Source organism: Leptodactylus fuscus, chromosome 2 (genome assembly GCF_031893055.1).
Source record: "Leptodactylus fuscus isolate aLepFus1 chromosome 2, aLepFus1.hap2, whole genome shotgun sequence".
Lineage (NCBI taxonomy): Eukaryota > Metazoa > Chordata > Amphibia > Anura > Leptodactylidae > Leptodactylus > Leptodactylus fuscus.
The window spans coordinates 180,399,570-180,416,154 of record NC_134266.1 but is presented as its reverse complement, the minus strand read 5'-3'; the positions used below and the strand labels follow the sequence as shown (position 1 = coordinate 180,416,154).

At 43.1% G+C, this 16,585-nt stretch overlaps 1 protein-coding gene across 1 annotated transcript in view; it reads left to right on the top strand.

Annotated features, from left to right (window-relative positions):
• The first annotated feature begins 1,487 nt into the window (after positions 1 to 1,487).
• PROZ (protein Z, vitamin K dependent plasma glycoprotein) overlaps positions 1,488 to 16,585 on the top strand; it is a 31,562-nt gene continuing 16,464 nt past the window's right edge. The window contains exons 1-3 of the mRNA XM_075262824.1: positions 1,488 to 1,557; positions 6,662 to 6,825; positions 10,159 to 10,183. Coding sequence (XP_075118925.1) covers positions 1,488 to 1,557; positions 6,662 to 6,825; positions 10,159 to 10,183 — 259 coding nt within the window. The remainder of the gene's footprint in view (positions 1,558 to 6,661; positions 6,826 to 10,158; positions 10,184 to 16,585) is intronic.

The following is a 16,585-nucleotide window of genomic DNA, read 5'->3' as shown; positions in this document are numbered from 1 at the left end:
GTTTGGACAGAGCCAACTGTACATGTTCCATTGCCCATTCTGTGGTGGTCTCATGTAAGAGACCATAGTAAAATGGCCGATGGAACATGCAAGGTCTGCTGCTCCGCTAGCCATTTTGTGGTGGTTTCATCTAAGAGGAGCAAAGAGGAGGAGACATGTCAGGAACAGAAGACAGAGGGGGCGCTGGAATTGATGACGAAGCTGTGCTCTGAGCACAATTAGCATAATAAAGAAAAGAGAAAAATTAAAAAACGGTGGCCAGGGCCTGCAAAATAAAGGTAAGAGATGAATAGCCTTTGTAAAGACTATTCCTACATGCTATAAGTTTAAAAACTTTTTTTTAATGATAGAATCCCTCTAATTTAAGGCATGTACTTAGCAAGTTCCACAAGTTCCATTACATGTCTGCAGAACAATGGCTACTCCACCATAGCTGCATGTTCAGATCCTGAGCAGTTGTCATGTACTGCCTAAAAAATAAAAAATAACCTTATCCTGACTGGTACTTGTAGATATCAGTTATTCTTTATATGTTTGGTTTTATACTGTACTTTTATATTATGCTGCTGTCATTTCACTAATAATCTGATATCTAGTTGATATATTTTACTTTGACATTAGAATATCTTTTTTCATCAGTATAAAAAAAACATAAATCCTCTGTGATTGAATGATTCAAATATCAAGAAAGGCCAAGGGTGTTTGATAGGTATGAAATATTTGTATGTTTATTACAGGGATCTGTTAGCAGGAAAATTGGTATCAAACTGATGATCGCAACTTGTAGGGCAGCTTCTACACTTTCCAAAAATGCCATTCTTATTCTGTATTGCAGCTCCATATTCATGGAAATCAGTGTTTTATCCTTTTGCAAATTAGCTGAAAAGGTCACGGGCCATAATCGCAGCTCTAAAGCGCTGCGGAAAGAACCACGGCATGAACGCACTGCGGTTCTTTCCGCAGCGCTTTCAACAGTAAGTTTGCAGAGTTTTCCTCCGCGGACTTTCTGTTACAATTATATCTATGGGAAAGCCGCCGCCGTTTCCGTAGATATAATTGACATGCTGCGATTTGCAAAGCCGCAATGGCTTTACAAATCGGTGCGTGTCCGCACTGCATTTTTTTTCCGCAAAGTGGGCATGGGATTCGCATGCTTGCACTATAAAACACCACGATTTTTCCCACACAAATCACGGCGTTTATGTCCCGTGGGGCCCCGGCCTTAGAGCAGTTTTTGCTGCTGCCAGGGCTTTGCTTTCCGCTCTAGAAAATCCCCCCTAACAGCAGACATCACGTTAACTACATGTGTACCATTATATGTTTTCTCTGATCACAAATATGTTAGTGTCCTTCCCACTAGGCAAAGTTCTTGCCCTGTTCGTGTACATTCACTGGACCCTGATCTTCGAACTTTACAAAAAAAAAAAAAAAAAACCTGCCATTTATCAGCTCTTAAAACAACATTCCAATTTTACCAAGAGAGCAAAATGGCAAATTCTGTGCAGACATTGTGCATCTCCTTCCTAATACTCCTCATCCAGCAGACTGAACAAACAGGTACGATTTTATTTATTTTATTTATTTATTTATCTTGATTTCAAGAAGAATATTATATGAAAATGACATGTAATAAAAAGTACAAATAGTAATTGCAGCTATTGAAAAAAAAGCAATTGATTTCAACAATGTAAATCTGTCTGATTGCTCAGGAAATTTATCATTTGTGCTTTAGCATTTTTCTTGGTCATTAATAGTAAAAACTATGGTTGTAGTTTTTATTGCTAAATATACTGTAGTAAAAACAAAAATTCAATATTTCACACAATATAAATAAAGTGACAAGGACAATTGTCTAAATCAATGATAATATCTCTTTAGACCTTCCCTGACTAATAATCAAAGCTCACTAAATCTTTAGGAGAATCTTTACATCTGTGGCTAGCTTAATTATATATATTTTTTAAGGACTCTTTTAAGTCTTTTTATCATTATTATTATTTATTTATAGAGCACCATTAATTCCATGGTGCGGTACATTATATTAATTCCATGGTGCGGTACATTATATTAATTCCATGGTGCGGTACATTATTATATTAATTCCATGGTGCTGTACATTATATTAATTCCATGGTGCTGTACATTATATTAATTCCATGGTATGGTACATTATATTAATTCCATGGTGCTGTACATTATATTAATTCCATGGTGCAGTACATTATATTAATTCCATGGTGCAGTACATTATATTAATTCCATGGTATGGTACATTATATTAATTCCATGTTGCGGTACATTATTATATTAATTCCATGGTGCAGTACATTATATTAATTCCATGGTGCAGTACATTATATTAATTCCATGGTGCAGTACATTATATTAATTCCATGGTGCTGTACATTATTATATTAATTCCATGGTGCTGTACATTATATTAACTCCATGGTGCTGTACATTATATTAACTCCATGGTGCTGTACATTATATTAATTCCATGGTGCTGTACATTATATTCCATGGCGCTGTACATTATATTCCATGGTGCTGTACATTATATTAATTCCATGGCGCTGTACATTATATTAATTCCATGGTGTGGTACATTATATTAATTCCATGGGGCTGTACATTATATTAATTCCATGGTGCTGTACATTATTATATTAATTCTATGGTGCTGTACATTATATTAATTCCATGGTGCTGTACATTATAATATTAATTCCATGGTGCTGTACATTATTATATTAATTCCATGGTGCTGTACATTATTATATTAATTCCATGGTGCTGTACATTATATTAATTCCATGATGCTGTATATTATATTAATTCCATGGCGCTGTACATTATATTAATTCCGTGGTGCTGTACATTATATTAATTCCATGGTGCGGTACATTATTATATTAATTCCATGGTGCTGTACATTATATTAATTCCATGGCGCTGTACATTATATTAATTCCATGGCGCTGTACACTATATTAATTCCATGGTGCGGTACATTATATTAATTCCATGGTGCAGTACATTATATTAATTCCATGGCGCTGAACATTATATTAATTCCATGGCGCTGTACATTATATTAATTCCATGGTGCTGTACACTATATTAATTCCATGGTGCTGTACACTATATTAATTCCATGGTGCTGTACGCTATATTAATTCCATGGTGCTGTACGCTATATTAATTCCATGGTGCTGTACGCTATATTAATTCCATGGTGCTGTACATTATATTAATTCCATGGTGCTGTACACTATATTAATTCCATGGTGCGGTACATTATATTAATTCCATGGTGCTGTACACTATATTAATTCCATGGTGCTGTACACTATATTAATTCCATGGTGCTGTACATTATATTAATTCCATGGTGCAGTACATTATATTAATTCCATGATGCTGTACATTATATTAATTCCATGGCGCTGTACATTATATTAATTCCATGGCGCTGTACATTATATTACTTCCATGGCGCTGTACATTATATTAATTCCATGGCTCTGTACATTATATTAATTCCATGATGCTGTACATTATATTAATTCTATGGTGCTGTACATTATATTAATTCCATGGCTCTGTACATTATATTAATTCCATGGTGCGGTACATTATATTAATTCCATGGTGCTGTACATTATATTAACTCCATGGTGCTGTACATTATATTAATTCCATGGTGCTGTACATTATATTCCATGGCGCTGTACATTATATTCCATGGTGCTGTACATTATATTAATTCCATGGCGCTGTACATTATATTAATTCCATGGTGTGGTACATTATATTAATTCCATGGGGCTGTACATTATATTAATTCCATGGTGCTGTACATTATTATATTAATTCTATGGTGCTGTACATTATATTAATTCCATGGTGCTGTACATTATAATATTAATTCCATGGTGCTGTACATTATTATATTAATTCCATGGTGCTGTACATTATATTAATTCCATGATGCTGTATATTATATTAATTCCATAGTGTGGTACATTATATTAATTCCATGGCGCTGTACACTATATTAATTCCATGGTGCGGTACATTATTATATTAATTCCATGGTGCTGTACATTATATTAATTCCATGGCGCTGTACATTATATTAATTCCATGGCGCTGTACACTATATTAATTCCATGGTGCGGTACATTATATTAATTCCATGGTGCAGTACATTATATTAATTCCATGGCGCTGAACATTATATTAATTCCATGGCGCTGTACATTATATTAATTCCATGGTGCTGTACACTATATTAATTCCATGGTGCTGTACACTATATTAATTCCATGGTGCTGTACGCTATATTAATTCCATGGTGCTGTACGCTATATTAATTCCATGGTCCTGTACGCTATATTAATTCCATGGTGCTGTACATTATATTAATTCCATGGTGCTGTACACTATATTAATTCCATGGTGCGGTACATTATATTAATTCCATGGTGCTGTACACTATATTAATTCCATGGTGCTGTACACTATATTAATTCCATGGTGCTGTACATTATATTAATTCCATGGTGCAGTACATTATATTAATTCCATGATGCTGTACATTATATTAATTCCATGGCGCTGTACATTATATTAATTCCATGGCGCTGTACATTATATTACTTCCATGGCGCTGTACATTATATTAATTCCATGGCTCTGTACATTATATTAATTCCATGATGCTGTACATTATATTAATTCTATGGTGCTGTACATTATATTAATTCCATGGCTCTGTACATTATATTAATTCCATGGTGCGGTACATTATATTAATTCCATGGTGCAGTACATTATATTAATTCCATGGTGCTGTACATTATTATATTAATTCCATGGTGCTGTACATTATATTAACTCCATGGTGCTGTACATTATATTAACTCCATGGTGCTGTACATTATATTAATTCCATGGTGCTGTACATTATATTAATTCCATGGCGCTGTACATTATATTCCATGGTGCTGTACATTATATTAATTCCATGGCGCTGTACATTATATTAATTCCATGGTGTGGTACATTATATTAATTCCATGGTGCTGTACATTATATTAATTCCATGGTGTGGTACATTATATTAATTCCATGGTGCTGTACATTATTATATTAATTCTATGGTGCTGTACATTATATTAATTCCATGGTGCTGTACATTATAATATTAATTCCATGGTGCTGTACATTATTATATTAATTCCATGGTGCTGTACATTATATTAATTCCATGATGCTGTATATTATATTAATTCCATAGTGTGGTACATTATATTAATTCCATGGCGCTGTACATTATATTAATTCCGTGGTGCTGTACATTATATTAATTCCATGGTGCGGTACATTATTATATTAATTCCATGGTGCTGTACATTATATTAATTCCATGGCGCTGTACATTATATTAATTCCATGGCGCTGTACACTATATTAATTCCATGGCGCTGTACACTATATTAATTCCATGGTGCGGTACATTATATTAATTCTATGGTACAGTACATTATATTAATTCCATGGTGCTGTACATTATATTAATTCCATGGTGCTGTACGTTATATTAATTCCATGGTGCTGTACGTTATATTAATTCCATGGTGCTGTACGTTATATTAATTCTATGGTACAGTACATTATATTAATTCCGTGGTGCTGTACATTATATTAATTCTATGGTACAGTACATTATATTAATTCCATGGTGCTGTACATTATATTAATTCCATGGTGCTGTACATTATATTAATTCCATGATGCTGTACATTATATTAATTCCATGGCGCTGTACATTATATTAATTCCATGGTGCTGTACATTATATTAATTCTATGGTACAGTACATTATATTAATTCCATGGTGCTGTACATTATATTAATTCCATGGCGCTGTACATTATATTAATTCCATGGTGCAGTACATTATATTAATTCCATGGTGCTGTACATTATATTAATTCCATGGCGATGTACATTATATTAATTCCATGGTGCTGTACATTATATTAATTCCATGGTGCTGTACAAAAGCAGGAGATTTTGGCCACAGCGTTTTATAGTACCTGCAAAGTGAATAGGATTCTGGCTAATCCCATCCACATGTTACAGAAAAATATCTGCAGTGGAAATGCTGCAATTTCGTAAACACTTGCAGTTTTGTAAATCGCAGCATGTCAATTATACCTGCGGAAATGCTGGTGTTTTCTTCATAGGTATAATAGAGACAGAAAAAACCTACATGTCGGGTTTTTCTGTCCGCTGGAAAAGTCGGACATCTTTAGGAACGGACAGTTAAGGACAGGCACGGAGTGTAAAACAACGCACCCGATCGCCATTTCAATGAATGAAAAATGTCACGGACACAGCTAGTGTCCGCTGCTAATGTCCGTGCAAGATTTTGAACAGACATTAGCAGCGGACACTACCTGTCGGACAATGACGGTAGTGTGAACGCCTCCTTAGTATGATTTTATTTTTTTTACCTCTCCCAGTCTATTTTAAATATAATTGTTTTACCTGGACAACCCCTTTAATGAATATATTATTTGCTTAGTGTTATTGTATAACGCTGTAATGCAGAAATACCTAACGTAACAATAATGCTTTCTCTATACAGTTTTCATATCCAGTGAAAATGCTAACCAGGTGATACAAAGAGCCAAGAGGGCCAATTTCATGTTTATAGAGGAACTTCGGAAAGGAGATTTAGAAAGAGAATGCCTAGAGGAAATATGTAAATATGAAGAAGCGAGAGAAACATTTGAGGACACAGATAAAACTGTGAGTTCTTACTGTGGGCCACTATTTCTTTTACGATTATTTGGCATGCAAATTTTTAAAAATAAAACTTTCCTCATGAAATTTGTAAAAAAAAATATAAGTTTCCAAGGGCTAAAGAGTTTCTACATACATCAAAGCAAAGAACACACAAAAGAAAATATCCAAAATCATTTGACTATGAGGCTGGGTTTCCACAAGGTGGGTCCGCCTCATATATTTCATCAGAAAATCAGCAGTGGTTCTATCCATTTCGCACCTAGGGGTGGGATTACATTTTTTAACAGCAGGTTCTGCTTGGCATTTTTGATCGGCGTGAAAAACACTCTGTGAAAACTTTCCAGGTGCCCACACCTTGCTACGGCGACATGGAAGCACAAGGTGCCAGTCTCACAGGGTGTCCTGTGTCCCTCACATTAATTTTCCCCTTATATAAATTATGCCCCTTTGTATTAATATTTCCCTGATTCCCCCTCTTATATTATTATCCCTCTAATGTCACTTGATATTCCATTTTATTAATATTTCCCTACAGCCCCTATTGTAAGCTCTGGCAAGCAGGGTCTTCACTCCTATTGTTTGTTATGTTAATTTATTGGTTACATTGTAATACATTGTCAAAAATTATCTTATCATGAGTTTTCTGATTTGTAAAGTGCTGCGGAATATGTTGGCGCTATGTAAAAAGTTATTATTATTATTAATGTCCCATAAATATAGTTACTCCCCCAACATGCCCTGATGCTCTTGTATATTATTTCCTCCAATGTCCTCTTATGTTAACGTAGCAAAAAACAATAAAAATGATACTCACATGCCACTGCTCCACTGACACTCCCAGCCACAGCCTATTCTTCCAGACCCCAAGTGGTGACTATTTCTTTTTCCTAAAGGAGCTGGAACCACTGTTAGGATTTGTGCTGCCTGCACAGGGACATAGATATCGTGCCTCTGCCTAAGATGATGTAGGCCAGGGGTTGGCAACTGGTACGCTTGCAACTCTTGGCATGTGTGGCATATTTTGCTGGCACAGCAGCACGCAAAGGACCTGCATGAATCAAATGAAGAGAGAGCGTCCCTTCAGTGCTCTGCTAGAGCTGAGATATAGGACGCTCCCCCTTCTTTTTCTGCCCCCTCGCCCACCAATGTGCCCAGGAGGCGGAGCTCATCCGAGCACAGCACAAGGACCCCGCCTTCTACAGTGATGAGCTCTTGCTGTCTGCCTCCCTGAAAAGAAGAGGAGAAGGAGAAAAAAAATCAAAAACAGGTACAAGCTGGAGTTTCTATTCCTATTAATATCAGGCATTTGGGGTTATTACTTTTGTTTTAGTAACTCCATGTGCCTCATATTAATAGCAAATAACCCTATCATATTCCTCAAAATATCCCCACTGTCAGAAGGACATTCCTTACCACCCAGTATTATCACTGGGCGGCAAGGAACATCCTTCTTGACAGTACTCGTCCATGGACTTGTACTTGGGGGGGGGGGGAACGTTCCTCACAGCTCAGCATCATCACTAGGGGGCTAAGCTTGTGAGAGGCAGGGTCTTGTAATGGGGCGAGAGAGGAGGAGGGGTTTGCTGAGTGAGAGGGAGTTAGTGCAGCAGTTATACAGGAAGGTAACAGCATGTAAACAAATACAGAGGATGCAGCAGCTGCCAGACACACACAGAAATCACTCCAATAACTGCTAAAGGTATATGCGCAGTGGCGTAACTACCGCTGTAGCAGCAGAGGCAGCTGCCACAGGGCCCGGGACTTTAGGGGCCCGTTGACAGCCGCTACTGCTGCTATCATTATACTTGGGGGGTCTTTTCGGACCCCCGAGTATAATGATCGGCGGCCCGGGAGAGGTAAGAAGCATAAAAACCACTGTTACTTACCTCTCCACGATCCGGGCAGGCTTCGGCCTAGTTGTCTGACATCTCATGACCCCGGCCTGCGTCCCGGGTCATGTGACGTCTGACGTCATTGAAGATGGACTACTTCGGAGGCCGACAGCATAGGAGCCGGGAGATAGGTGAGTAACAGAGTTTTTTTTATGTTTTTCTCCCCCTGGGTCTCCAATTATTATATTCTGGGGTCTGAAAAGACCCCAGAGTATAATAATTGTTTATGGGTGTCCACAGTGGGACATAATACTGTGTGCAGGGGCCACTATGGGGGATAATACTGTGTGGAGGGGCCACTATGGGGCATAATACTGTGTGCAGGGGCTACTATGGGGGATAATACTATGTGCAAGGGCCACTATGGTGAATAATACTGTGTGCAGGGGCCACTATGGGGCATTATAGAGTGCGCAGGAATGTGTAGGAGGGTGTCGGTCAAGGTCTTCGGCGTTGGTGTTGCTGGGGGGGGGGGGCCTTGTCAAAAGTTCGCCACTGGGCCCCGCCATTCCTAGTTACGCCACTGTATATGAATGTACTTATTAAACCATCCCTAGCACTAACAGTCCTTTATAGAAAAATAAATAAATAAAAAAGATTTTCTGCCCGAAAAACCCCTTTAAATGTGGCTGAAATTATTGTGTTTCACTTACACAAAAGTGAAATTATTGGCGGCCGGGGAATGGATGCGGCACACAGATACATAATGTGTCACCCCCTACTCACTCTGCTCCCAGTCATATACATTTACCACTTAATTGTGGATTACACATGTTCTTACATTGCTTCTAATGGAAAACTACAGGTATATCTAGGCAAATAGCGGTAAATGCATGTGGCTGGGAGCACAGTATGACAGCACCCCTGTGTTATGGTTTGCGTTACCATTATTGCTCAGCACTCCAAGAACCTCATCTTTGATTTTTCAATTTAAATCAGCAAGCCAAACAAAAAGGTTGCCTACCACTGAAGCAGGCCAAAGGCCTATGGCACTTTTAGCCTACAAGTTGGAGAGTCAGGGCACCTTTTGTCCCTAGTCTTGCGAGCCTTCCTTAATTTTAACAGGGTCACCAGAACTGAGGAGAACCAACTGTATCCCAGCCATTACGGATAGCACTACAGCAAAAAGGACCCCAAATGGGTTGGTTTTCAGAAAAAAATTTCTTTGCTAATGGCTGCCAGCATTCCTGTATTTTCACCAACTGCAAGCTGTAGGTAAACCTGGTCTTTTGTGCAGCATGAGGATTAGATTTGGTAAATTGTATTTAGATTGCAGCTACTGTACATGGCAGGGGATCAGTTACTGGCAGGTCTGTGTCAGATAATCTGCTCTATGCCCTGCGGCAACCCACAGATACTATGAGGTGATAGCTTTCTAAATTCAATCCAAGGTAAGATTCACACTATGGTCAACCTAACTTTTACTGTATTTATGTTTCAACAGGACGCATTTTGGAAGACTTATTATGGTAAGTTGCAAGGCCTATTGACTTTATTGAATTAAAAATGACACATATGGTCTATAGGATGTTTTTCAAATTAGCATCCTGGGTAATTAATAGAGATGAGCGAACACTAAAATGTTCGAGGTTCGAAATTCGATTCGAACAGCCGCTCAATGTTCGTGTGTTCGAACGGGTTTCGAACCCCATTATAGTCTATGGGGAACAGATACTCGTTAAGGGGGAAACCCAAATCCGTGTCTGGAGGGTCACCAAGTCCACTATGACACCCCAGGAAATGATGCCAACACCTCTGGAATGACACTGGGACAGCAGGGGAAGCATGCCTGGGGGCATCTAACACACCAAAGACCCTCTATTACCCCAACATCACTGCCTAACAACTACACACTTTCCACATTCAAAAAAACCTCTATCAAAGTGGGAAAATACCTGGAAACCTTCTTTACTCCCCAAATGGATGGACACAAACCCCAATTTAAGCTCAACAAACAGTAACAACCACCCCTTTAAATCACGTTCCCCATGACAATCACAAATGGAATAGGCAATGGGAATTCCAAAAGCCCTCACCCTTAACTGTCATTTTGAGTGTGTGTGTGTGTGTGTGTGTGTGTGTGATGTGGTAAGACCTTCCAAAATTCACTTTTCTAGCCCTTAACATGAGCCCTTCCAAACAAAGTTACATGACCTTAAGCTGAGCTACCAGCAGAGATTGAGGCCCTTGGCATGAGTAGAGCCTTGCACCAGCAGTGTTTTTGGCACTTAGGGTGAGTTGAGCCTTGTACCAGCGTGTGTCCCTTAACATCAGGCGGGCCCTAAGTTCTGCGCTTTGCACAAAAGTTCCACATTAACTAGGCTGAATGGTACAAAGATTAGTAGGCCCGAGAACCAGGAACAGGTCTTGCAATGGCTGTCGGATAACGCTTAAAGCACATTGTCCACCAGCCAGTCAGCCTCTACCTCCTCTTACCCAACAGTCTTGTCCTCCTTCCACCCAAAATTCCCAATCTTCCCAGAACAATAACCCCAACTGTCCCTGCTCCCCAGAGCTGTTCTCCCTTCCTTTGACTGTACCGCAACCTGCCCCTCCATTTCGCGATTCCACGGACCTAACAGACGAGTATCTGTGTCCAGATGCTCAAACACTAGAGTCTCCTCCATTCCATCTCCGGTCGATTTGGTGGCGGATGACCAGCAACCCACCCTCATCGACGACGATGAGACGCAGTTGCTGTCAGGGCAGCCAGTTGACATGCGCATTGTGCAGGAGGAGGAGGCGAGACAGGAGTTGGAAGAGGAGGTGGTGGACGACGAGGACACCGACCCCACCTGGACAAGGCAGATGTCAAGCTGGGAAAGTAGTGTGGATGTTGAGGCAGGTGCAGCACCAAAAAGGGTAGCTAGAGGCAGAGACATGTCCAGAGGCAGAGGTCAGCTGCTTTGCCGAAGCCAGGCCAGACCCGGAATGTCCGAAGATGTTCCCTTTTGTACCCAGCCCAGAAAAACTCCCCCATCGAGGGCACGTTTCTTGAAGGTGTAGAGTTTTTTCAAGGAATGCGCCGAGGACAGATATAGTGTCGTCTACACAATTTGCCTCTCGAAATCGAGTAGGGGCCCTGAGAAGAGCAACCTGTCCACCACTTCAATGCACCGTCATTTGGAATCCAAGCAATGGAATCAGTGGCAGGCAGCAACGGCAGGACAAACGTCGCCCGCCGTTCATGCCACTGCCTCTGCTCACAGTGCTGGCGATGCACTCCAGAGGACGAGCCAGGACATCACTTCATCTGCCTCCGCCACTTTGTTGACTTCTCCCTCATCCTCCCCTGTTTCTGTCTTATCTCCTTCTCCTGCACCATCAAAGGCACCATCAGGCGCTTCTTTACAACAACCCACCATCTCTCAGACATTGGAGCGCCGGCAGAAATACACCGCTAACCACCCACCCACGCAAGCCTAGAACGCCAACATCGCTAAACTGCTGGCCCAGGAGAGGTTGGCGTTCCGGCTTGTTGAAACTCCCGCCTTCCCGGACCTGATGGCAACTGTGGCACCTCACTATGCCGTCCCTAGCTGTCTCAACTTCTCCCGGTGTGGCGTCCCCGCCTTGCACCAGCACGTGTCACTCAACATCAGGTGGGCCCTTAGTTCCGCGCTTTGCTGCAAGGTCCACTTGACCACCGACACTTGGACAAGCGCCTGTGGTCAGGGATGCTGCAGTGCTTATCTTTAATGACAGGCAGGGTGAATGTGGTGGAGTCTGTTCCCCGGGTGCAAACTGGGGTGGCCTATCTCCTCTCCCAGGCCAAAATTCATGGCAGGAGTAGACTGAAACCCTACGACGCTGCAACCTCCACCACAGCTACTAGCGGCAAACGCTAAAACACTGGTGTGGGGAGACGTCAGCAGGCGGTGCTGAAGCTCATCAGCTTGGGGGACAGACAGCACAGTGCCTCCGAGGTCAGGGATGCCATCCTGGCTGAGATGGCATTTTTTTTTCCCTGCTACACCTGGGGCCTGGCATTTTTACGCCTGTGATAATGGCTGGAACCTGGTAGCGGCTCTGGAGCTTGCCAGCCTCCAACACGTTCCATGTTTGGCCCACGTCTAACCTAGTGGTGCAAAGTTTTTTAAAAACATACCCAAATGTACCGAAGCTACTGTTGAAAATGCGGCGCTTGTGCGCCCACTTTTGCAAGTGCACAGGAGTCGCTGCTAGCCTAAAAACACTCTAGCAAGGCCTACATCTGTCCAAACACAGGCTGTTGTCCGTCATTCACACACGCTGAAACCCTACAATACCATATCTTGAGCAGGGTGTGTGAGCTGCACAGACCTTTGATGGAGTTCCATCTACAAAACCCAAGGGTTCCTCAAAGTCAGCAACCAAAGTTTCTGCACCATGAGTTTCCAGGGGTGGCAGAGTTATGGCTAGGGGAAGAGGCATGGATAGGGATGATGTCTAGGGGCAAAAGCAGTGTGGATGTGGAGGCAAGCTAAGCAGGAAAAACTGGGGGTACAAGCTAAGGCATGGACTGGGGTGATGTCTAGGGGCAAAAGCAGTGTGGATGTGGAGGCAAGCTAAGCAGGAAAAACTGGGGGTACAAGCTAAGGCATGGACTGGGGTGATGTCTAGGGGCAAAAGCAGTGTGGATGTGGAGGCAAGCAAAGCAGGGAAAATGGTGGCTAGAGGCAAAGGGATGTCCATAGGCAGCAAGGGCAAAGATGCAAAACTCTCCCGTTTCAAGAATTTTCCTGACTTGTTTCCCCACAAAACATTCCTGGGAGGAGGGCTGAAACACCACTCTCCTCCTCCTCCGCTGTTAGATTTACCCCAGCTACGAGCTGAAAACGCTGCAACACTGGTGTGGGGAGACGTCAGCAGGCTGGGCTGAAGCTCATCAGCTTGGGAGACGGACAGCACACTGCCTCTGAGGTCAGGGATGCCATCCTGGATGAGATGGCAATTTGTTTATCCCCGCTGCCCCTGGGGCCAGGTTTTTTAGCTTGTTGGAGGGCTCTGGAGCTTGCCAGCCTCCAACACGTTCCATGCCTGGCCCACATGTTCAATGTAGTGGTGCAATGATTTTTAAAAACATACCCCAAATTAGCTGAGCTAAGGGTGAAAGTGCGGCACTTGGACACCCACTTTCCCAAGTCTACAGTACCTGGAGCTAGCCGCAATACACTCCAGCAAGGCCTACATCTGCCTGAAGCACCTACTGTTGTGCGAGGTCACCACACGCTCTAACCCTAGATACCGTATGTTCAGCAGGGTGTGTGAGCAGCAGAGACCTTTGATGGAGTACCAGCTACAAAACCCAAGGGTTCCTCAGAGTCAGCTCCCTCACTTTCTGCACCATGAGTTTCCATGGGTGGCAGACTTATGGCTAGAGGCACAGGCATGGATAGGGGTGATGTGTAGGGGCAAAAGCAGTGTGGATGTGGAGGCAAGCTAAGCAGCAAAAACTGGGGGTACAAGCAGCCGGTGACATCATCACTGACAAGCACAGCTGTCTGTCAGCTGACAGGCTGACTTTCACCAAAATGAACAGACAATGGATAGACTCATCATATACATGTCAGTTACATGACAAATTTAGTGCAATTTGCAAGTCCAAGATGGTTTGGAGATCTGCGGAGAGGAATCTCACCACCTCTTGCGGGTGCCATCATTTGGAAGGCAAGCCCTGGGCTCAGTGGGTGAGAGCAAGCGCAGGATAATCGTCGTTTGGCCTGGCGGCCACTGCCTCTTCCACTGTTGACAGGGCTGGCGCTGCAGTCCAGACCAGGAGCCAGGACACCTCCACATCTGCCTCTGACACTTTGGGGAGTTCACCCTTATCCTCACCTTTTCCTGCCATTTCTCCTTTTGCCCGCGCCATCATGCGCCTCTTCCCAGCAACTCCCCATCTCCCAAGCCTTTCATTTCATGCTAAAGTACAGCGCAACCCACCCACATGCCCAAGGCTTCAACGGCCTCATCTCAAGAAATCTGGCCCAGGAGATGTTGGAATCCCGGCTGGGGGACACTCTGCCCTTTTTGGGCAGAGTGTCTACTGCGCCACCGCACTGTGCCGTCCACACCAGCACTTTCCCCCAAACATGAGGCGGTCCCTAAATTCAGCGCTTAGCCCTAAAGTTCCATGTGACCAGTTACGAATGGACAAGTGCATGCGGACAGGGACGCTACCTTTCAATTTGGGCACAGTGGTTGAATGTAGTTGAGGCGTGGACCGGGTCGCAAAATGTGGTGGCCTGACTTGTCTCCCCACACAACATTCCTGGGAGGAGGGCTGAAACACCACCCTCCTCCGCTGTTAAATTGACCCCAGCTACGAGCTGGAAACGCTGCAACACTGGTGTGGGGAGACGTCAGCGGGCCGTGCTGAAGCTCATCAGCTTGGGGGCCAGACAGCACACTGCCTACAAAGTGAGTCATGCCATCCTCGATGAGACGGCAATGTGGTTTTTGCCACTGCACCTGGGCCCAGGCATGTTGTCATGTGTGATAATGGCCGTAACCTGGGATTGGCTCTGTAGCTTGGCAGCCTGCAACATATTCCATGCCTGGGCCACGTTTTTAACTCATTGCTGCTAATCTTTTGAAAAAGGTACCCCAATGTTCCTGAGCTACTGGTGAAAGTGTGGCGCTTGTGCGGATAGTTTTTAAAGTGTATAGTTGCCGCTGCTAGCCTCTATGCACTCCTACAACGCCTGTACCTGCTGGAACAACGGCTGTTGTGCGACGTCTCCACACTGCTGGCACTAAACATATCATGTGTTGAGCAGAGTGTGTGAGCAGCACAGACCTTTGATGTAGTTCCAACTCCAAAACCCTCGGGTTCGTCAAAGTCAACTCCCTCAGTTGCTCAACCATGAGTGGCCATGGGTGGCAGACTTATGTGAAATCCCATCCCATCCATTGCACTGGACACGAAACATTAGCATGCGCTCAGCACAACTTCGGATATGGCAGATGCGTTAAGCAGGGTGCAGGGTACAACACAGACCAGGCCCGAGCACCAGGAACAGGTGTTAGAAATACTGCAGCATCTGCCATTTCCTTCCAATTTTGGGGTTTTGGACCTGCCACCGACTTGTCTGGACCTAAGTGGGGATCATGAGACACAGTTGCCATCAAGGCAAGCTGTGGTCATGTGCGGTTTGCAGTAAGGGGGCAGTGCGCAATTGGAAGAGGAGTTGGTGGATGACGAGGCCACCGACCCCACATGGACAGGGGTGATGTCTAGGGGCTAAAGCAGTGTAGATGTAGAGGGAAGCTAAATCAACAAAAAACCTGGGTAGAAGCAAAGGCATAAACTGGGGTGATGTTTAGGGGTGAAAGCAGAGTAGATGTGGAGGGAAGCTAAGCAGCAAAAACAGTGGGTAGAAGCAAAGGCATGCAAAACTCTACCCTGTTGGAAGACTTATTCCTAGGTCTGGAACACGTTAATGGCCCCCCTGGACAAATTACTGCCACTCAGGGGCCTAGTGTCACCAGGAGGGACAAGTATAGGCGCATGTTGTGGGAATACCTGGCCGACACCAGCTCTGTCCTCTCCGATCCCTCTGTGCTCTACAGCCTAAACTTATTTTCTCATCTTTTTTTCTGAACTGCACATCTCTTGCCTGCTTCCTTTGGGATCTTAGAAATGGTGGTCCACTTCCACAGATGGTAACTTCAATAGACAGTGTAACGGGAGTAGCTGAGGGATCGCTGTCTTAACCACTTTTTGGCACAAAATTAACTTCCAAAGCCAAATATGGTGCAAGTATATGATGCAAGGACACCTACACACCTATCTCTGACACATTGGGGAGTTCACCCTCATGCGCCCTTTTGGCCTGCACCATCATGCGCCTCTTCCCAGCCACTCCACATTTCCCAAGCTTTTCATTGCA